The following is a 24,220-nucleotide window of genomic DNA, read 5'->3' as shown; positions in this document are numbered from 1 at the left end:
TTCGCAAAAGTGTAACATAGACCGTTATTCGTCCGCGAACCTTTCATATACTCAAACTCTGTATAAAATGGTGCCTCTATACTACTACTAAACCAGACATTCACCTCGTCCATATTCCTCTGTAGAACGTCTAACGAATTAGTACATGTTGGAACGTTTGTGCGTGAAGTGAACCTTCCGTGCAGTTTGTTTCTCTGTAATGTTTGTTATGTGCATGCTGCCATCAATTTTTCTAACTATGCATGAAGAGTAGTAATGGTTGAACAGTATACCGTTGTAGGCCTGGTGCTCTCTGCGTTGTCTCTATACTAAACAAGGCTGCGGAAACCGACTTTGTAACTTTCTGTCAGAATTTCACTGGAGGGGGGGGGATGACAGGGAGTAATGGAGTAATTATTTCCGCGAGTGTTTATTATGAGTTATTAAATTTAGCTTGAAACTATCATCGCACCAAGAAGGTCGAAATTATTTTCGCATCGGAGTGAGGGTCTACCGTGTTTCCTCCGAAAATAAAAGACATAACAAAAAAAAAAGATTGTTTAACGTTGTCTCTCCTAATTGGAGATAGGGTTACCAGATTTTAAAACTGAGAATGAAGGACGCCTGTGCACGCACCCTTAATAACGTCACTTTTACCAATTTAAACTGCAGATGGTGCCACATACTGTTAAAAAATCACCACTATAAAATTTTTTTTACCCTTAAGAATTCCACACCAGCAGAAAAAAGAGTAGGATGATGACAGTCCAATAGTAAAATAGGACTAGCCTTGGAATCGGAACTTATCTCGACGTTTTGACAGTGCTGACACTGAGCAGCGGTGTCTAAGCCGGGGTACTGTGGGTGTTCGAACACCTACGGAAATTTGCAGAATAGGTCCGAGCACCCTTAGAAATGATTCAGAAATCCAAATTTCCTACATATCGCTCTACACGAGCAGTCACAGATTTGAAACATTTCTGACGCCCTTGATTATGAGTTGGAAAAAAAAAAAATATATATATATATATATATACACAGTCACTCTTGGGAGAGCAAACGAAAATATGACTTAGTAAGCGGAGTGACTCGTTAAACGGGGTAAGCCATAGCTGTGTCAGTTCTTGCCTGAGGACAATTGGGACTTCCAAAAAGTGACCCGGTAAGCGGAGTGACGTATTAACCGGGTGACGCACTAACGAGGTTTGACTGTATATATATATATAAAACGATCCGTCTGCCTGGTCAGTTTTGTTACTTTGCCTGAAGCAGGGCGAGGAATTTTCTTTCTCTATCCGCAGAAGGATTTTTTTTTCCCCTCCCTGAGCGTTGCTTTTTTTGCAAGAGTCTCTGCGTTTGGTAACATTAGTTGGAGACAAGGGCGGCTCGAGCTTACCTGCCGCCGGGTTGCGAAGCCTCATATGCCACCTCAAATGGCGACCCGGGCAGGAAGTTGACAGGCCGTTTTTTCCAGAAGAAAGCCGCACATCATATTGTTTACTGTGCAAAATGCACGTGACCATACGTCCCGCTTTTAAAGTAGATTTTTTTTTAATTTTTTTTATTCCAGAATTATCTTACCATTCATAATAATGCCAGATAACTTAATCCTTGAAACAGCACTTTTTTGTGAGCCATCATCACTTATCCTGTAAAGATGATTTACAACAAAGTTATTTTTATTAAGCAACTTTTTCAAAGGTGTTTCTGGTACTCCAGGGACCGGCCAAGTGACAAGCCGAATTTTTTCCTTTGCTTTCATTTGACTATTCTATAACAAATTCTGGGTGAGGCCATGGCACCGCCTTCCTCATCTTAGAGCAAGGCCCCTAGACTGGGATCTTTTGTGAGCACCCTCAGTCAGACTTCTCACGGGACTTTCTATAGTTAATTTATGGTGTGAATAAGCCAAAAAATTATGAGAATTGTCCCGGGCCACAGGGCTAGAGCTCTGTTAGTCCCGCCCTTTCGGGGAGCCATGGGTGACGGAACCAAAAAATGCACACTTGGCCATTGTGATAAGAATACGGGGGCGGCGCTTGACCCATTGCGGCTACACGGGGCACCCGTTCAAGAGGGAGGCTAACTCCGAGATGAATCGGTAAAAAAAAAGTTCCACAGGCCGGAAAAAATAAAAGAAAATTTTCTGTCTGCTCTAGAGGGGCGCAAAATCCGAAATGAAAGGACGAAAGAATTTTTTTAAATAGGAATTGTTTTGATAAGTCGAGAGGGAGGGGCATGAACCCCAAGGGTAGGGCTGATAGGGCTCCAACTTGGGAGGCCGGGACTAAATCTTTATAATTTTGCTTTTTTTCCACACTATAAATTAACTGTAGAAGGGGGGGGGCACCATGGAAAATCTTGCTTGGGTTAAGTGAAAGAATCCAGCCTAAGGGCCCTGACGCATGATGTAAGAGCTATGGAGGGGGGGGGGGGCATAGGCAGGAATCGCAAAAAATAGGTCCCGCGCGGGTACAGATTTTGTCTCGAGCCGCTCCGATAGCTTACATTCTTGTTGCTGGTATTGCAGGCCCTGTCTATTTTCTTAACGTTTCCGTTGTCGAGATATGACTCAAAAGCGTGTTGCGTGTAAATTGTTACTGTGTTAAATTTTGGGGTCTTAACTAAAGTCTGTACAGTGCCCCTTACAACTTGCCGCACCCCTTGCACCCTTGCCTAAGCCGCCCCTGGTTGGAGACATCCAAACTCAAAGTAGGATGCGGAATGCAAGAATTTTTTGCCTTGAGCCCACTATTATTTCTGAAATTACATTTACCAAAACATAAACTCGATTGTGACGTTTTCACTACCAATTTAAGCCGGGTTTCCCTAGGAATAGGTTTGTTGCGCAGCGTGAACCGAATTAGACTATTTCGCGCTGACAGAAACGTGCTACATAATCACGCTACGCGCTTACGTTTTCCTAGCGAGGCGCATCAGATCAGGGCGGCTATATAAAAGTATATGGCTTTGGCATCAGCTACTCTGTCGTCTGCATGCTCCGGTTTGAAGGGAAGGAAAAGAAAACTCACAAGAGTCAAGAGAATATCGGCAAAACCGCGCGGCGCACGACGTATTTGACTCCTCCAGAAGCAATCGGCCAATCACGCTCGACGTAAAGCGTTGTCGTCAGGCGTATTGCGCTCTGCAGGAAAACAGTCATGCTGGTTTTCTTACTGGTGAGTGGACGGCGTATCACGCTGGGCGAATCACGTTGCGCGCGGCACAGGAAACCTGCTCCTAGGAAAACCCGGCTTTAGAAACTAGATGACAGCATCTCCTGAACACATAGCACGTACGCTACATAAGTATATAACTGTCAGATATTCCGCAGGACAAAACCGATAGAATTAGCTTAATTGCCATAAATTAAGTTTTAGTCTCTTCAAAGAAAATTTACTGAGACAGATTCAGTCAACAGGCAATTTTGTTCTGAGTCTTCACATATTTTTTTATGGCGTGGTCAAGACCGTCTGCATTGTTACGGCCGCGAGGACATTCAATTTTTTTTGTTTACCATTTTCTTTTTCAACAGTTTTTAATTCACCCCAGTCTTGTATTGATTATTCACTGTCTCACGTGGAGAAGATCGACAATACTCTAAGCCCTAGAGCCGGAGCAAGTAGTGATATTTTTCCCTAAAAAGTTTCTTTTGTGAGGCCATGGATCACACAAGGGCAGGGCCTCGGATAATTATAATCTTTATTTTTTGCTTTTTTACGCTATACATTAATGATAGAAGGGTCTGACAGGGGGAACCCACAAAAGATCCCAGCCTGAAGGCCCTGCTCCAGGAGTGGCCATGTGAGGCCATGGCCAATGCCCAGTAGTGTATTTACGGTGGGGGGGGGGGGAAGCTAAGCGGGCTATAGCCCAGGGCGGAAATTTTTTGAGTATCGAAAGAAAGAAGGGAATTTTTTTTTTAAATTCACGTTTCATAAACGTGTGGAAGTGTCATGTGTCATTTCTATCGTAAATAATATGTATAATATGTAATTAATATACCATATTACTTATTTTTATTTGTTTGTGTTTTTTCCACACCGAATGCCGTTGAAGCGAAAAATATATTTATCTAACCTTCGTATTTACATTGTTGTTCACCGTCTTCACAAATAGTATAGTCACAAGTAAAGTTGGGAGGGTGAGTAAGCGTCCAGTGAAGTAAAGCACCTCATTTTAGATTACTGAAGGCGTTGGAAAAAAAGTAAACTATCAAAAATTTACATCTATCAGTAAAGTACATGAACTACTTATCAATTTCGTCTATCACATCCCATGTACATGTTTAACGTTTACTTGCTCATAATTTTATCAGTAACTAATTATTCATTTATTTGTTATAATTTATGATGATAATTTGTTTCCACAGAGGCTTTCTTCTAAAATCTCCAAGGACTTTAAGGCAGGGCACCACCAACCAGCTGCATTTGAGCCTGTATGATGTGGATGTTCCAGGTGAGGTTACCATAAAGCTATTATCAAGTGAGAATGAAACGCTACTGGCGGAAAAAACCCAGAAGGTTGAACCTGGTGAGATTTTAAACAAATTCTATTTCCAATTTCTAAAATTTCATCATATTGTTACAGAGTTCTGATGCTTTGCTTTTATGTTCGATTATCTTTAACACTTCAAATTTAAATATAAAGGTCTACTTATTAAAAACCCCCCCTTTCCTGGTCACCAAAATAGATACTGACTGCCAGGGTTGCAACTGGGAGGGTAGGAGGGAATTAACAGGTGAGTGTCCCGGGTGCTGGACCCAGTTACTCTACGCTACAACAAAATCGTTCCCATGGCCATCCCAATAATATTCTCATCTAATTGTAATGCTACCTTGTGACTGTTGTGACTAAAATATCATCAGTAATAATGCCTTAAGGCCATTCACCATGCTTTAAGTGAATTAGTAGTTGACCAAATTTTAAGTTGCCATGTGCTCTAAAATCTGTCCCAACATAAGTAATACTGAATACTCATTAGATAATGTGAGACCACGCCCAGTGATGCATGTGCATCGTGACCACTTAATCAAAAATCAGACTCTCAGACTCTATTCTACTTAATTGTTTACTAAATTAGTGTGATCGGCCTTAACAGTGCATACATTCTAAAGTGTATTTGATAACGTAAAATTTAGTTAACTACTAAATCACTTAACCCATATAAACAGGTCTTTAGTTCTGTGAGGACGATATCACATCTCCTTCATTTTGAGCCAAATCTAAGATTTTCATCATCAATTGGGAAAAATAAGAATTTGGGCACGACAAAGAAAAAGTGATGAAAACCTGAAAAAAACATAAAATCGGCAATAGAGGACTCCGAATAACAGTGTGGTGAAAAATGAAAAGTTGCCGAAAAATTTATCGCTCCACAATTGATAAGTGATTGGAGCAGCCTTTTAAGCTCATCGTCTATTGATGATAAGAGCAGTTTAAGGATTAAGAACTTGATGGATGCATTAAGGCCTATCCAATCAACAATTTTATGCTTTAACAAGCTTTTTCTTTATTAGTTTCAGATACAGTCCTTGATTTCTATGTACCCAATGTGGAGAATTATGATGCTATTCTACAGATCGAAGGCAAATTTGGTGATTACGTCATCTTTGGCAAGGATAGCGTCTATTTCATGCTTCCACACACCAAGTTTGTCTTCATTCAAACGGACAAGCCTTTATACAAGCCTGGACAGCTCGGTAAATACACTTTTGCAAACATCTTAACTTGTAAAGAAATATGTTATATGAAGAAAAATTTGTATATTTAGTTTTAGAGATATTAAGTTGCAGATTATTTGCATGAAACCGGCAATGTTCCTATTTTTATCGTGTCAGAATTTACTGTATTTTGAAAAGATTGATAGGAAGTAGCAGAGTAATGGTACACATCTAGAAATGAAGACAGCGGGAAAATTCTAGACACTTGTATAGCTTTTTTTTCTGCTCTTGTGAAATTCACAGTTAACTAACTGATTGATATGTAGCATGCTCTGAACGAGTTCAGTTTGAATGTCACATAACTTTTTGGTAATCATGAAATGTAGAATAGAATGCTTATTTAATTTTCCTGGTTTTTTTTGGTTCTTCCAGTGAAATTCCGCGTTCTTATTTTGAATGAAAATCTGAAAATTCCTAAAGGATTGGTGAGTTTCAATTTCTTTATTCAATGTTCATCTCATGATATAACTTTCATTATTCACTACTGAGACTGCATGTCACTAGAATGAAGGTAAAAAAAAAAAAAAAAATTCACAAATTCACTCCATCTATTGTCAGTATATGATGCACAGTTGACTTGTAAAGGCTCCTGTAAGATTATAATCAGTTGGATTTTGATTGATGTAGGAAGCAGAAAAGTCTATCATAGTCCTCTCAGCACAAGAAGAGACTTGGCTATGTCATGCCAGGTGATTGCATTCTTTTCTTTAGGTAAAGCCACTATGTACCAAGAATTTTTTTATTAACAATGGGTTATTTTTCTCAATTGGTGGCTTTAGCGCTATTGAAGCCTCCTGGAGATTTCATTTACAGTACCATAGTGGTACACTCAATGGCATAGTCACTGCAGTGTTTTGTTCCGTAAACATTGGGTACTCGAGCACTCACAGTATTCTATGAAAGGGATTCAGCACCCTAGCATTCATTCACACATTCAGAATTTCATGTATATAACATAAGAGGATCTATATTTCCTTGAACGGGGGGGGGGGGGGGTTCCTACCTCTGCCCTCCTGTCTGTGTTAATAATACAACTTTTTTACTGAATACTGAATGGGGGGAGGGGTGTCCCCTCCTCCCACCCTTATAAACCTATTTGCATGTCGCTGAAGCAGAGCATCCAGAGGTGCAAAATATTTTAGATGCTCTTTGCAGGAAAGTACCATAAGTCTGCAGAGCCCCTGGGCTGGATGCATATAAGATGCAAACAAGACTTGTTTTGAAAATCTATGTGGAAAAGGGGGGGGGGGCAGAATGTTACGTAATTATGGCCCTATCTTGCTAAAGTGTGAACTCGTGTATATAAAATAACATTAGAATGACCAACAGACACTCATTTCAAATTACGTGCCCATATATTCATATGCTAATCGCTGTAGGCAGGATCTTCAACTTTTCACACATTACAAGCAATATTGTATTGAACATTTCAATGTAGCCTGAAGGTCGCTAAACAATAAAATAATAGGACTGGCCATCCACTGTCACAACAAGGGAGAAGCAGTCATGTCAGTGTCAGAGTTGCCCCTGTTGCAGGACCCAGGGAAGTATGCTGATTTCACCCCTCTCATCAATTTGACGCAGCTAATTAAGCGGGGGGTGGGGGAGACAATAGATTTATACCAAAACAGCATACTAGCAACCCCCGAGAATTATTTCCCTTTCCCAACATTGGAATGGATCTCCCCCCAACCTTTGTAGAGGGGCATTTGGAAAGCTCTTCCGGTTTTATACAGTAGCACTATATTTGCTGGAAGTAACCTACTCTAAGGGTTGAAGTTGTTTGGACTTCATTCCAGAAAGTAGGTGTAGGTTATAAAACATTTTCCAAATCCCAGTAATTGAACAAATCAGTCACAGCTTGTTTTGAATTAGAGCACTCTTGCACATCTTCATAGATGGTTATTTCATGTGTCTTGCTACTTGTATGTAAAGTAATAAGGGCTGCTTAAAATCATTTTGGAGTTGGGTTGCCACAATGTTCTTCTGTATGACTCCTAGCAAAAAATTTCAACCTGTTGAAAATGGTGTGACTAGCTATGCTGAACCTCTCGCTCACAATAGTCTTTTTCCTTGACGTCATCACACATGGAGTGGGAAAGAGAAGGCTGTTTGCTCTTAAAGCAGGGTAGGCATTTAATTAACTTTCTGTGTGATCGATAATGCCTGGCTTTGTTGCATGACATCTTATCTGCTGCCTTTGTATAAAAAAAAATCTGATCTCCAGAAAATAATGTGTTGTATTCAAATTATTTGCTGAGCAGCTGCATTATATGGACAGGATGATAAGTTATGAGAGAAGGAACAAGTTGATGGCTGAAAGAATTCAGCTGATGTCGGCATATCAAAGAAGGTCATATGTCATACCCCCTTGCATTGTGTATGACAAAGTTTTGGTGCTGTGGTTGCAACTAACTTGCTTAGTAGTGAAAAAGCAAAAAAAAAAAAAAAGAAAAGAAGTCATGCATGTTGTTTGATACACAGGAACCTGGTGATACCAAAGCATGCCCCACCTTTAGACACACCGCACCCTTGTCTGTAAAATTTTATGCACTAGATTCAAACGTTAATGCTGATGTATGAGACGTGCCTTTTTCAGCCCTATTTTTAAAGGGGGTGGGTAGAAAGTGCACCTCATTCGCAGGTAAATGGGGTGATTAATTCATTAAGTGGAATAAAAATAATAAAATATAGATTGTTTCTAAGTCTTATTCATTTTTTACTCAGCATGGATCTGCACGAGTTGAAGATCCTGACAGTAGAATTGTTGGGCAATGGAAGAACCTGACATTCAATGAAGGTAAAGAGGGTATCAGTTGTTACACTTGATTTATTTGTGTGTGTGTGTGTTTGGGATTGAATCTCACTCAATGGCTTTGTTAGAACAAAAAAAAAAAAGAAAAAAAAAAGACAAGTATGTTTTATGGTAAATTTGATAAATGGGTTATTATGCATACTTACCAATCATATTGGTAAGTTTGATAAAACATTTATCACTTTTACATGCGAATATGCATAATACCTAAGCATTTTTAGTGAATTTGATAAATATTTGAAATTTATCGCTTTTATTTGTAATAATGTATCCTTGTGTAATTGGTGAATTTGATGGTGTGATGAATATAGTCAGACCCTGATATAATGATAACAAATTTTATGATCGTATATAATGATACAATATGTATATGAATTATCGTGTATAGTATATCATATAGCATGATTTATCATGTTCACTAGCGATGCGATACTTAGGTATTATGCATAACTGGCAGTAAAAGTGATAATTTTCTTAATACTTATTCAATTTACCAATGATTCTATTTATAATTGCCGGTAAAAGTAATTAATTTAGGGTACCTAATCAAATTTACCAACTGCACTTGGGTACTAGGCATAATCATGGTAAAAATTTAAAGAAATTTATCAAATTTACCAAAATGCTGGCAATTATGCATAATAATTGGATTCATCACATTTCCACGTAACGTGTATATGGCTTCTGTCAATTATTTTAGTTCAATGAAATGCTGTTGCATATCATTTTAGGTATTGTGCAGCTTGAACTCCCTTTGTCTGAAGAACCTAAATTAGGAACGTGGAGTATTTTTGCATCCGTGAATGAATCGGAAGAATCAGTATCATTTGAAGTGAAAAAATATGGTATGGTATCAATAATACTATCTTGGCTTTTATTTTCACCCACATAAATTTAGATTGTATCATTTATGCCTTATAATGATAAGGCCTATTACTATAACCATTTTGATAATAATTGATGATTTAATGATTACTATAATCTTTTTTGTGCGTTTCCCTATCATTAATAGAACATAAATATTAAGAAAATGGAAGTCTGGACTATAAGTAATGAGACTTCCTTACAGAATAAATTCATTTGTGAACATGGACTGATAAAAATATTATTGTTGTTAACTTTATCTCTATATGTTGCATTTTTAAATTTCAGTTTTGCCGAAATTTGAAGTGATAATAACTTTACCCACTTTCGTGCTGGCCACTGCTGAAAAAATTCCTATTAAAATTTGTGCAAAGTAAGTAATTTTCTTACAAAATATTTCAGAATAAAACCTGGTAAACGCCTATTAAAACATGTTTCCTAGTAAATCCAGGAACTGACAAATCAAAAAATATTTAGGTGCCAGCAAGTGCAGATCCAGAGGGGGAGTGATGGGTGTGATTGCTCCTATGAAGAGCTGAATAATATTGAGTATCCAATGCACCTACACAATAAGTCACTTTTTCGACATTTCCCTGGATCCACCTGCCTCCCCTCTATTGGCAGCTGAAGATGTCTGTCTTTACTTTATTAATGTCGGCCTCTGCTTCATTCACGGCTGAAGACATATGCCTCAGCTTCATTTGAAACAAGATGCCTGCCTTTGCTCCATTTGAAGCTGAAGATGTCTGCCCTTATTCCATTCGCATCTGAAAATGTCTACCCCCCCCCCCCCCTCCATTTGCAGCTGAAGATGCTTGCCTTTGCTCCATTCGAAACTAAAGATATCTGATCATCTAAAGATGGGCCTAAACATTTTTTTTACATTTTCCTGGACTCACCAACTCCTTCGTGTGTTAAAAAAATATACTGTAAAAAAATCACAGAAATTTTGTGTCATCCTTAGACTCTAATTTATGTCACATAAAAGATTTTAGGCCAATATGAATTTTCTGGTCACCATAGCAACTTGGCATCCAGGATTTCTCAAGCCCAGCTAAAATCATTGTTATTTTTATTAATAATTAATTAGAATAATTAATAATTAATTATTCTAATTATATTAGAATGTTAATATAATTATTCTAATTATATTAACAATGATTTTTATTAATAATTAATTAATAAAATCATTGTTATTTTATTATTAATTATAATAATTTTAATTATTAATAGTTATATTAATAATTAAAAACTACTTGATGTCTGTTAGTTGAATATTAGTACACCAGGTTAATAACTTTTTTTTTTGAAAAAAAATTAAAATTAATATGGGATTGATTGAAAATTAATAAATAGGATATTTTAAAAAGATAATGTTCTCTGATTTGTTTTCATGAGTAGTGTCATATTTTTGTCACCTATTTGATTTGGTCTCCTGTCATATGATATTCCCTAGCAATTCTTTTCCATGAGATTTTATGTAATTTTTTTTCCCCCATTTTCATCAAAGGTACACTTACGGAAAACTTGTAGAAGGTACACTCAAAATAAATACATCGGTGGAAGTTTACTCATGGTCATATGATAAGCTACCAGTACTTGAAGAAGAAGTGGAAGTAAGTCACAAAAATACTTATAGCTCTTGTTTAAATCTGTTGCTTCCGTATGTTTTTTGGAAGGGAAAATATGAGAATGGCTCTGATTAGTACAGAAAGAAAAAATAAAATAAAGTATCTCATTGATTTCCCAGCAACCTGGAAAATCAGGGAATTGAAAAAATGTAAAATATTTGGCAAATTTCAGGGAAAACTTCTGTGAAGGGGAAAAATAGAAACTTGAAAAACATTTACATTAGTGATTCCCAACATCCGTGCCCACGTCCCGCAAGGGACCAATTTAAGAATGAGTTTTTTCATTAAGGCTTGGAACTTTTCAAAACTTCCGCCACTTTTATGTTGGTTCAATTTTTTAAAACAATTTCTCTTGATGACTTCTTTCTTTTATTTTTCTCTTTCGCTGTTTTCCTTGAAAGAGAGTTTTGCCTAGGGGCTCTTAACGTTTTGTGTTTGATGAGCAATTTGTACCAGTAAGATGAATAAAAATGAAGGCCACAGATTTCTTTACAAAATAATATTCTGTGAGTTAATTTAGAGTCTCTATACTTTTTGGGCTGTTATGCCATGTTGGAGGCTTTTCATCAGCAGACGCTTCATTAACTTGTGGTCAGGGGCGTAGCCAGAAATTTCGTTCGGGGGGGGGGGGACCAGACCCCCAAGTCCCCCCCCCTCGCTACGCCCTTGCTTGTGGTGGACATCATCAGTGTAGGTGATGGCAAGCAAAGAAACTAAATGACCTCCTGAGAAGACAGTGATCTACTGGCACTTTGGCTGAAGACACCACAGAATCTGTATCATTATTGTGATGTGAAACAAGTGACATATGAATGATATCAATAGTTGATGGTCTTCTGAAGAGGTCGCTTCGTTTCCTTGCTTGCCATCACCTGCACAGATAATTTCCACTACAGTAGTGGACAAAATGTCTGCTGATAAAAAGCCTTGAGCACAGCACAAAAATCTGAAAAGTATGGTTACTCTCATGAACTCTAGCTGTGAAAGTCTGCCTACTCTATCCAATAAGTTAGGTCTGATTGTTTTCTCATCCAATTTCATAGACCACCTGAAGTCTTTCCAAGGACCTCTGGTTAAGAATCACTGCTTTTAACTAAGTAAATGACCTTTTTAGCTTCCTCAATGTGAATAGGAGTTTATCTTTTGAATGACAAGTAGTACAAGTAACGAAAGAACTAGGGAAGGGGGGAATCCCTGAATTGCAAAATTTAAAAAGACATAAAGCAAAAAAAAAATGTTTTTAATGTAAAAACCAAACCTTGTTATAGAACTATGACTTTTCAGTGGGGGGGGGGGATATTCCTTCTGACCGAATTTCTAAAGGGTGGGAGGCATCAGGATTTCAGAGATGCTTTGGTGGAGCATTGCCTAAAAAAGGTTGGGAACCACTGATTTAGATGGTTGAGATTTTGAACAATATTTCTTTCTTCAGGAGTTTCAGTCAGAGAGATATAATGTTTGAGTAGATTTTGCTGGGAATCTCCTTTATCATCATTGAAAGGGTATAATGTTAACAAGAAATAGTGACAGAAGAAAATCTGAATCCTTGTACAGTAGATGACACTTATTAGAATCATGTATAATGCTATCAGACTTATCACTTTCGCTAAGTATGGATCAGACATATATCATAACATGGAGAAAAATTTCGTTTCTTTAGTTATTAAGATTTCAGTTCATATTATATATTTTTTTAATCCAAACTTTTTTTTGCTTATTTTGAAGCTGAAAATGTACCAGACTTGTTTTTCCCTCTAATAAGTTATCATTATCAGACTGCAGGTGTATTTTCCCTTGTTAACAAACATTTTTGTACTTGATTTCATGCATATATCATCTGGCCATAGTAGTAACTTCAATCCAAGTTCGTGTGACGCTGCATTCAAAATGGACTTTTTGAATGGATCAAAAGTCCTTTCAGTTTATGATCAGTTTCTTTCAGTTAAAGAGATTTGTAGTTCCTCAACCGGAAGATTTTCTAAAGGGATTTATATTATGTACATATGATAAAATAGTACAGTAATCCACATTATGCAGTTTATATAGTTCTATCTTCCTGAAGCTGAATTAGAGACAGACTAAATCTTAACATTAAAAGGAAAAAATAATCATGTATTACAATGACTCAGTGAAATGCAATGGCACAATAAAATATTTTGCAACTAGTTTAAAGATAGAACTGTCCCATTTTTCACACAAAATGGGATGTATGGTATCCTAGTTTTTGGGATATAAAGTTATAAATGTAAGTTCAATGTAATTGAGTCCCAATATAACCACAATAAGCAGTATACACTGTATTTATGATTTCTACATTTTTTCCTCTCAGCTGAACGGGTGCTATGATTATGCATTGAATGTATCTCTGATAGACAATGACTACAGGTACCATTACAGGAGAATCCAAATTTTTGCTGCCGTTACTGAGAAGAACACAGGTGATCGATTTTTTTTCTTTTACAATATAATTATTGTATCAGTGGTTTAATTATAAAATTCTGAGATGAATTTTTAACTTGCAATTGTAGGTTTTTAGTTTTTAGTCTTCTATGGTGTTTGAAAAATAAGAAAAAGCTTAGAAACTTTTATACATAAGACAAATGAAACGAGTACAAGGAACTGTTTTGATATATGCATATATAGAAACATTTAGTACTGCATGTGTTTATAACTTGTGATGCATTGCTTTCAAATACAGTGGACTCGTGATAATCTGGCCGTGTGCCAGTCGAGCCCGTCCAGTAATCTGGCATTTTCAGGTTGGTTTTCTTTAAGCATGGAACATCTCAACATGGCTTTGAGCTGAATTTTATATTATTTAAATCATAGTATCCCAAACTTTTGTTCCATCGCCCCCTACATCAGAAATTTTTCTCTCTCATCGCCCCCCAACTCAAGTAAACCCATAGGATCCTATGTTAAATCAGTAGGTTCTATCGCCCCCTTGGACCATTCCATCGCCCACCAGGGGGGGGGGGATATTGCTCACTTTGGGAAACTGATGTAAATGGACTGTTTCAATTAACTACCTGTAATCCAGTGATTTTGGTAATCCAGCGCACCCTGGTTCAATATGTGCTGGATTAGCTAGAGTTTACTGTACCTTAATTTTTTGAAGTATCAAAAATCCAAAGCGTTTCGTTTTCAAGACATACCTTACATTTTAGTCGTCATTTATTTTCATTAACAATCAAGCTATAGTCCTAAGAATGAAACATTGATCTTCATTTTATATATTTCTCAATGTAGTCACTGAACAAATGATGGGCCTTTGGATTGGTCAAGGTTGTTGCAGCACATTTTAGATATTTAATTGTAGCCGATACTGAACAGGCTGTGATTCCCAACCAATGTGTAAGGGCTATCTGGAGTGTCACTGAGGTGCTTCGTACTCAGGCTAGGGGGTATAAATGCAAAAAGTTTGAGAATCCCTAGTTTAGACTAACTTAGTACTATCTCTTCAATAGTCATATGTGAGACATGGCACTCAAGATAGAAATGAATGTCAGTCTCTTGTTTTCTTCCAGCTTATATTATTTCTTTGAACTCATTTTTGTGAAAATTCTGTTTTTAGGAGTAACTAGAAATGAAACCAAGTACATTGAACGTACCCAGAATCCTCTCAAACTCTCATTCCAGTCCGAATCAACAGAATATTTCAAGCCAGGTTTACCATACCATGGGAAGGTAAGACTGTTGATTTCTCTATTTTTGTCTTTAAGGTCAGCTTATTATTACTTTCTTAGCTGTTAAAAATTTATATTCACCAAAGGGCAAACTAATGCAGTGTCTAGTAGAAATAAAACTTTTCCAGTCATAGAAATAGTGTTAAGCTATTCAAAGTCTCTCAAGCAAACCACCTTCAAATTTCATTATTCAAACTCTGAATGACTGCATGGCATGAATTCAGTGATTTTAAAATGTCTAATATTTTATTTATGGTTTTTCTTCCAGCCCTCTTTTCTTGGTATTATAGGTTCACAGAAATGAGAAAAAATTGTTATAACCAGGGTTTGGGTGTTGATGACATTTGCATTTTTTGCGTCTTCCACTTTTTTCACTCTTAATTCATTTTTAGGGATTTTCAGAATATTTTTCACTTTATAAACTTTCTGACAATGGAAAGATTTGCAAAAATAATATGTATACTGATTATATTGAACAATTTATATTTTGAAAAAAATATGTGAATTTCTTGGAAAATATATTTAAGAAAAAATGCTTTAAGGTGACTTTCTAACTATAGGCTTACACAGAATTTTTTCAGGTGTGAGGTGAGAACTGCAAGAAAACACTACCCGCCTCAGTCAACACCACACTTGGATTGTTGCCCAGCAGTATTATTTGTTTATTAGAAAAAAAACCTATTGGAGATTTTTGATGGAATCTAAACATTGAGAAAAAATTTACATATGAATTTTATGTTATCAGAACTTTTCTTTCAATTTTCGAACATAATTAGTTTCTAAAGAACTTCATTTCATTATTAAATCATTAATTCATTTCATTGTTAATAATTAGCATTATGAAAATTAAATTTTTTCTTTTTTAGGGTATTTTTTCAAGTTTTTAGACCATTTTTTAATGATTTTTTAGGGCAACAACATCCAGGCCTTAGTTATAACTGATACTTCACAATATCTAATTTCATTATGAGCAGCTCAACTGTGTTTACAATTTTAAGAATTTTTAAGTTTCTGAAAATTCTATGGTCATGAAGGAAAGTAAACAATTTTTCAAACACTGAAATTTTTGTGCATGTATATAATGTTATAGGTGAAAGTAACTTATCCAGATGACACACCTGCAAAAGATGAGCCAATAAGCTTATGTATGGTGGTATCAAGGGAACGTATCATTAGTGAGTGGTGGGGTACCAAGAAGACAAAATACTGCAGGAATTTCACTTCCGCCAGTGATGGAAGCATCGATTTCACCATATCACCACAGAACACGGATGCAGTAAATCTCAACTTAGAGGTTAGTACAAGTACTATTGTCATCAAACATTCTATTGCCCATCAATAATGATGAATATAAATGAATCATAAATGCTGGCAGAACATTGTTTTCCCCTATACTACCAATTTTCATCTGCTGAAAATCAGGAGAAAGCATTCAGCTAGTATGGATTGTATTAGTAATTTTTTCTTCAGCAGAGTATACAAAGTTACAATAGTGCTTTCCCTTAAAATTTGTCATAGCTTATTGACATGATAGGTCTTTTAAATCATCTAATGATACTGAATGCATTCGCAAAATGTTGATAAACGAAATAATTTAAACATTCCTATCTCAGAAAGTATTCAGAATATATCAATATTTTTGTTGTCTGTGGGTAGATCTCATTAACACAAATCCAATGATTCCATTTTGGTTTTAATACCTCTTCTGGTCTGGGCACCAGGCTTGCTGTCAACTTTTGTAACAAAATTATTTTACGCTATATCTCAAAAGGTTTGCAACACAAATAGAAGCCAATGGTGTTGTCTGATAGTCATTTTTGAGACAGAGCCAATGCTACTACTCTGGTTTTAATACCTCTTCCTGTCTGGGCACCAGGCTCACGACCCGTATCCGCAGCAAAATTGATTTATGCTATATTTTGGGAGATTCTCAACACAAATAGTAGACATTGGTGTCGTCTGCTAGCTATTTCAAAGGCAAATCTGACGATACCATTTTTATTATGTGAGTACCTACCACACGATTCAAGACACATAGAGCGTATTCACGTCAAAACTTGAGGTCATGTCTATGACACAACCATTTCCCCTTTTTCTATGATCAGCTTATAACATGCGAAGAAACGTAAACATAAGAAACATAATATGGCCAATTTCTGTTTTTGAAGTTTACTAGTTGATGAAAGTCAATAAGATACTATATATGTTGTATTTCACCATTGTTTTTTCTAGGCTAAGTCTCTGAAGTACAGTGGAAAATCAAATTCCCCAAAACCTTCCCTATATACGCCCCAAACACATACTTATCTTCGTCCATGGTATTCCCCAAGTGGAAGTCATGCACAGATACAGAGCTATGAAAATGAACTGCCATGTGGCACTAAACGTGACATTGAGGTGTTATTTACATCTAAAGAGAATGGAGAATATAAATTTTTCTATGAGGTAAAGGTTTTTCTTCGTATTCCAAATAAGATAGTACCTATCAGTAAATCAATCATCTAAAATCATTTATTGATGAATTGCTTCAATGTAATTTTCAGATCGTCAGAAAGGGTAAAGTTGTTAAGAAAGGTATTGCTACTACTAATTTTGATAAAAGCAATGAAGTGTCCAGTGACTCCAATACATATATTGATGGTGAAGTAATACCAATCCTCCCTGCCTTGGATAGTGCCGAATCTTTAATGGAAGAAGACATGAAATGCAAGCCTCTTGCCGAAACTAGATATGTTCCACATATTGGGTCAGTGAACATTAGCATTGATGTGAATTCAGATATTTCGCCTTCTTTCCATCTTATCGTTTATTATATCAGAGATGATAGGGAAACAGTTGCTGACTCACAAAAGTTCAAAGTTGAAAAATGTTTCCCTAATAAGGTAAAGATTTTAATTTCAAAATGTTTAATTATTATTTGTTTATTTCATATAAAAATATTATATCTCTTTGCCACATATTTCATTGCAACTGCACAATCTGTTACATCATGCAATCACTAAAAAGTGTTTTTCTTTGTTCCTGAACAAAATTTGTTATTTCTGTGTTTACTTAGCCTGGACTAGCATGAAAATGATTACTTCCCCTTAAACTTTGCTTTTGTTGTCGGGAGATATGCAGGATGATTACTTAATTTTCCCCTTGCCACATTTTACTGGCAAACCATTTATCCTAGAGGCTTACTTCCAATTAGAATAGTTATTCAAATAACGTGTAGAACTCAGATATGTCATTCATGATGAAAAGAGTAGTATAATTAATGAAATTAAAATAAACTTTTTATACGGATACTGTCTTCCAAAACCCAATTAGAAATTTGTTGGCATGTTCCTCGAAAAAAAAAAAAAAAAAAAAATCCCACGCTTCTAAGTGCAATATTTTCAGAGGTATTCAAATTCAGAAATTGGAGGAAAGTTTGGAAAGAACTGAGTAAATAAGGAAAAGAAGCGTTGAAGCGTTTATGCTGCTTTTCCCCATTGTTTTTGAACTCAAATATCTCTGCAAATATTGCACTTAAAAGTGTGGAATTTTTTGTTGGCCTCAGGAAGGACTGGGCAGCAACTTTGCGATTCGGTTTTGCACACAGGGACTATAAAGAGTTATTTTTTTTTTATTTTATTTTGATAACTATATAACCCCTTGCAACATGAATAATGCATTTGAGTTCTACACGTTATTTGAATAACTTTTCTAATTGAAAGTAAGCCTCTAGGACAGGCCTGTCATTTAGGGGGCTTTTGAAAATACACTAAAAATGGTATATATATATATACAAATATATATATATATATATATATATACATACATTGAGTGCATGTGCTCGTGAGCACAATGGTTCATCTCCTTATGGTATATTTAATTGGGATTTGCTCAATCTTACATTAGCACATCTTTGAGTCACACAAAAGCACTTGTACCAGCTTTTTTTTCCTGAACAGTACCTTAATTAAACCACCACATTTTTTAAAGTCACTGTCAAGATTTCGTTATATTGGCCTTGACTTGCGCAAATGTCAGAGTTGCCATGTAGATGCTAACACTGAATAGGGTATGAACAGTGCTTGTGTGTGTGTGTGTGTGAATGTGTGAACTGGAAAAGGTTGAAAAGACTCCCTAGTACACAAGGCAAAGAAATGAATACTCATTGATTATTTTATGTCAAATTTTGCTAATTTATGCAATAGGGAAAAGTTATTTGACATTGTTGAGTAACCGAACAACTTGCTATTGATTTATCTTCTCAATCTATCTATTCTTATATAAGTTTACATAAAATTTTACAGGTGAGTTTGGAGTTTGGCGATGAAACAAAGCAACCTGGCACTAAGACATCGCTGTCACTGTCAGCAGCCCCAAATTCTCTTTGTGGAGTGAAAATCGTGGACAAAAGCATCACTCTCTTGGGAGCGGAAGATCAGCTTTCTAAAGATAAGGTTGAAATATTTTCTACTTTCAATAGTATGATATAAAATCTTGCCTATTTAATTAAGGGAAAAATTTTCCCCTTCAAATTTGATTTCAACTTTTTTTTTATTTAAAATTTTGTGCATCATGACTTCATTATGTGTACTTTGAACACTGGTAATAATGACTAAAAGTTTGAATATTATCACATGCAACTCACGTCCACCATTAAGTATTCAAACAAATGATTGATTTGATGTTCGTAAAACCTATGTTTTTAATCTACTACCAGATGTCTAAAGTTTTAAAACTTATACAAGTATCATGTTGAAGGTATGCCTGTGAGGAGAGAATTTTATAAATAGGAGACACATTCACACCTTGAAGTTGGAAAACTAATTTCAGTTGATCAGGACCAGAGGCATAGTTCATAACAATGTGTAGGTTCCGGAATCAGCGGTTTGTAAAATTCAGTGGTGGTTGCATAGAGGTCAACAGTAATACAGAAGACTCTTGATAATCCGGTTGTTCTCTATAGGCAGAGAGAGACTTGAAAGTATGGGGGAGATTATAATGATGATGTCAGTTCATATATATACATACACATTAGATCAGGCCACTCTGCTTTTGATGCTGGGCTCCACCTCCCACATCTCCGTCCATGCCGCGCTCTAATTCGGTTCAGAAATCTTGCATTTTTAAGTGTGTTTCGTTGATCATAGGAAAACAGGGAAAAACACTGCATGTCTGCGCACAAAAGTTAATATTATTCAATGGAGCTTTTCAAACCAACATCCAGTAATCCAGCACACCCTGCTCTGGTATGTGCCTGATTAGCGAGAGTCTACTGTATAAATTTTCTGTAGAATTTTAGCTGATTGGGTACTGAGTTTTATAGTGAATGACATAAGCATGACTTCATAATTATCAGGATTTTATCTGGTTTGTTGGTTGATGCTAATAAGTTTTTTTTCCATGTCATGAAATTTTAATCATTATTTGATGTGTTTTCCAATGTGAAATCAATATTAAAATAATTTATGAGAAATTGAAGTAATGGATCATAAACGAGTGATTGATCAATTGAAAAAATCAATAGATTTAATACATTTAAAGTAAAATTACTAAAGGTAATGTATAGCTTCATTTTCTTTGTTTGTTCTATACATACTTTTCAACGTATTTTCTTTATTTTAAAAATATTTAAGGAATAAAACGAAATATCTGTGAATAATCAATTATAAATTATGAAAAAAATTTCATGAAACACCTTTAATGTTCTATATTTTCTTGTTCACAGATGAGTTCAAAATAAAATATTTTTAGAATCATCTTTTTTATAAGTTTTTTTCCCTTCTATAGCTAATGTGATAGATAAATCATAACTTTTGAATATTCGCATTGATATTTCATATCGTTCATTTATCGGATGTATCTTATGGTATTTATCTTATTTCTTTGATCTGTTTTGCAGGTTTACGATGAGATTAACAGGTATGACTTTGGACATTACCACTCAAAGAATCATTGTGATGGCAAGAAACAACCGGGTAAGCACGGAACATCAAAAGTTATTCCACAAAACAATGGATCATGAAATGCATTGATATGTTTCTGTGAAAATCAGAATGAAATGCTAATGTTATTTAAATGCAATATGTTATGTGGATATGAGAACCTACGAGTTAAGTTATTTATTTATTGTGAAACCATGTTGAAACAATACTCGATATAGTAATGGTTGTTCTTTTTTTTTTTAAATTTTCTTTGGAATTGTATTTAATCTAATGTTAAACTTCCCTTGATACAATGATATCTTTTAACATGATAAATCCTTCTATAACTGTATTTCCCAACCTTTTTTGGTGTCACTCACCCCCTGTAGTGATGGTAAATATCAAGTAATCCATCAATCCTTTTTGACCTCCACATCCTGTAGCAGAGTCTGTAGGCTGTGATCTCTTTCAGGTCCCCTGGATATATTTTTCACAGACCCTTCTATATACTGAATTTATAGTGTGAAAAAAATTATAACAATCATTCTAGCCCCTGGTCTGGAACTCTGTCAGCTTCACCCTTGTGGGGACATGTCCCCCTATAAAACCCATAACACATTTGTAGTGAAAATGATCGCATGGACCCCTTACAAAATATTTACAGACCCTCATGAGTCTGTGGACTATAGGTTAAAAAACACTATTCTATGATGATATTTTTTAAACTTTGCAATTGCTACAAAGAAATCTACAGTCGACATTTGATTTCACACACTCATATGGACTTGAACAATTCGTTCATAAAGTCGTGAATTGAAAGATGTTTAAAGAAATGACTTATTTCTTGGGACCAGAGAATGTGATGAATTGACATGCATATTTTTTATCCAAGAATTCTCTAATAATTTAATTTCAAATTTTGTTGATAGTGGGTATTTTTTGTATGCCTTGTTTAGGTCTGGAGAAGCCGCCAACATTGATGTCAGCTAAAATTATTATACCCAGGCCACCACCAGTATGGTCATCATCATCTTATGAAGATGCTTTGACAGCTTTTGAGGCACGTATCTCTCTAAACAATAGTTTTCATTTGAATAATTACAAAAGCTGATTTTTATAGAATTAAAAATATTTGGTTCCTTTATCTGTAATTCTATAATCCTATGGTTCTATATCCATGGTCCGTGGAACACTGGTTTTGTGAAAAAAATCAAATACACTCACAAAAAAATCAATACAATGTAAAATTTTTGTATTGGATTGCAATCAGCAAATGCCTGATGATTAAAATTTTTAGTTATATATGTGGTATCATAAACTTGTCATAACACCCTAAAACCGGGATTACCTTATAAAAGTTTTAGAAAGTTCTTTTATAAAACTTGAAGAATGCAATAAGATCATCACACAGTTACATTTGCTTGAATGTAACCAATATGCTTATTGGTTGAATTTTTCAAGTTTTGTAAAAGAACTTTTATTAAACTTTGATAGTGCAATCCTGGCCTAATTCATACATGCTCAACCCATGACTCGTGGGCCAAATGTGGCCTGTGACTTCAAACCTAAGTTTTTTAAAATGAAGTGACCTTCCCAGGCACATTCTCAGATCACTTTAGTGACTCATGGCTCATTCGAAGTTAATTTAAGTGGCCCATGGCACATTTACAGATTAATTAAGTGTCCAAATCACTTACGTAGCTTGTGACACATTTCCAAACCACTAAATTTTCCCGCTGTGCAGTTCTTGACCAGATGAGTGATCCATGGCACATTTCCAGATAACTTGAGCGGCACATTCACGAATCCCCTAAGTGGCGTTCCGCATATTTCCAGATCACTTAAGTGTCCCAAGACAGGGTTTTCAAACCAATAAAATGACCTGCAGCACATGCATCATGCAGTTATTACATCGTGTAATGACTGCTTTTATTTTCATTGAGTCTCACAATGAAAGGAAGAAAAACACATTTTCTAAGAATACTTCATCAGGTTTTATCTTTGAAAATTCAAATCTAGGAGGAACTAGTCTCTTCTTAGGTTTTCTCTACAGGCTCTGCGTCTGGTAATTGTGGTCTTGGAATTGATCTAATAATGAGGGTCTACTGACATTTTATTTTGATTTTAAGTTAGTTTAACTTGCATTATAATGCAGTTATTATAAACCATAATTAAAGCAGTAGAGGAATTAAATGCAACCAATTTTTCAGCTAGTTTTTAGACCCTTAATACCTTGGTTTTAGTTATTTTTCCTTTTTTCCATAAATTATAAATGTCTTTTATTAGTTTCTATTTTAGGCATTTTTAGTGCCTTTTTGCCTGCTTATTTCTACCATTTTTAGTGCCTAAACTTCCGGGCTCTACTTATGACTATAAAGTGTCCACACACAGTTTATTTTAATTGTTGTATGTATGTATTTATGTAGTGATTTTATCTCAATTTTTATTTAAAACCTCATATAATTTTGAAACAAAATTGTCCAGTTAAGAGATACCTCCTCTTCTATTATGTAGGCGGCTGGGTTTTTGATCATTAGTGACTTGACTTTGCTGACACGACCCTGCAAAAAAAACAGTGACAACTTTGGAGGCTACGGTCACCACCAATTGGCTTCTGCTCAAGAATCAAATTTCGGCGGAGGTAAAAGAATTAAACATCGCCGTCCTTATCGCCCCAGTAAGTGGGCTGTCATAAGTTGATGAAAGCAAAAAGTTTGATGATTCGAAATTATTTATTTCACTTTCGAAGAATAGAAGTATTAACGTACAAGTAGCATAATTAGCAATTTACCCTTTTATACAGTTTTTTTTGGAGGAATTATCTGTTTGAAAATATGTGATCCCCTTTCTATCTTTTGATTTGATAGCCATAGTGGTAAGTTAATTTGCCAAGGACAGTACATGCATTAAAACATTGAAACGAGTGTGATGATGATATACAAGAAACTCTTGTTTCATAAAAAAGATAAGAATAGGAATTTTCATAAGTGCAGCAAAACCTGTCTAAGGCAGATGCTATATGAACTAGAAACCTGTCTTGGACGTAATCAAAAGATAGTCTCATTGATGATTGACGTTACATTTTGTACAGTTTCCACCTTGTTTTAAGCAAGCTGTGAAGTTCGGTTGTCTAGTTTTCTGAAGTTTAAAAATTTTAAATGTTGTGTGTTCAGTGCCGTCTTAATGTGTGGGTCCACACGAGCACTGCTGGGGAGGGGGAGCTCGAGTGCAGAGGTAGTTCTTATGATAGTAAGATCTGTTATGATTACAATTTTCAAGAATGAAATATTAAATTGGTAAATAAGTGAGGGGTCCTAGAAATGTCTCTGCTTGGGGATGGAGAGCCTTGATACTCTGTTAAGAGGGCTCTGCTTGAGTATGGGTTACATATTTTGGATTTTTTATAGCTGAGTCTATGCCTTAGCTTTTTATACCTTAATAATATTCGAAATTGAATATAAAGATATGAAAAGGTATTTCCAGTGCGATTATATAGAATTCCTCAAGTATTATAATTAATTCTAACATGCCCACAAATTGTGAACAGGGTTTTTGTTCCTTAGCAGCGAAAATGAAATTTTTTTTAATAGTGTCACTAACATTGATTCCTATAAACAGGTTT

General features: G+C 35.6%; 1 protein-coding gene across 2 annotated transcripts in view; it reads left to right on the top strand.

Annotated features, from left to right (window-relative positions):
- Positions 1 to 24,220, top strand: part of LOC149088668 (ovostatin-like) — an 80,417-nt gene that overhangs the window by 30,644 nt on the left and 25,553 nt on the right. Inside the window, exons 3-18 of one of the 2 annotated variants that reach the window (XM_089248683.1) lie at positions 4,352 to 4,512; positions 5,499 to 5,681; positions 6,075 to 6,127; positions 8,430 to 8,502; positions 9,249 to 9,362; positions 9,670 to 9,754; positions 10,892 to 10,997; positions 13,342 to 13,450; positions 14,587 to 14,699; positions 15,789 to 15,992; positions 16,931 to 17,143; positions 17,242 to 17,580; positions 18,982 to 19,131; positions 20,577 to 20,652; positions 21,555 to 21,658; positions 23,113 to 23,275. In XM_089248683.1, coding sequence (XP_089104809.1) covers positions 4,352 to 4,512; positions 5,499 to 5,681; positions 6,075 to 6,127; positions 8,430 to 8,502; positions 9,249 to 9,362; positions 9,670 to 9,754; positions 10,892 to 10,997; positions 13,342 to 13,450; positions 14,587 to 14,699; positions 15,789 to 15,992; positions 16,931 to 17,143; positions 17,242 to 17,580; positions 18,982 to 19,131; positions 20,577 to 20,652; positions 21,555 to 21,658; positions 23,113 to 23,275 — 2,246 coding nt within the window. The remainder of the gene's footprint in view (positions 1 to 4,351; positions 4,513 to 5,498; positions 5,682 to 6,074; positions 6,128 to 8,429; positions 8,503 to 9,248; positions 9,363 to 9,669; positions 9,755 to 10,891; positions 10,998 to 13,341; positions 13,451 to 14,586; positions 14,700 to 15,788; positions 15,993 to 16,930; positions 17,144 to 17,241; positions 17,581 to 18,981; positions 19,132 to 20,576; positions 20,653 to 21,554; positions 21,659 to 23,112; positions 23,276 to 24,220) is intronic. The other variant, XM_089248689.1, reaches the window with a different exon arrangement.

This window comes from Pholcus phalangioides, unplaced genomic scaffold, assembly GCF_987345545.1.
Source record: "Pholcus phalangioides strain wild (caught in Gottingen) unplaced genomic scaffold, Ppha-v1.0 ptg000003l_1, whole genome shotgun sequence".
In the NCBI taxonomy this organism is placed as follows: domain Eukaryota; kingdom Metazoa; phylum Arthropoda; class Arachnida; order Araneae; family Pholcidae; genus Pholcus; species Pholcus phalangioides.
This window is presented reverse-complemented; position numbering and strand designations above follow the sequence as displayed.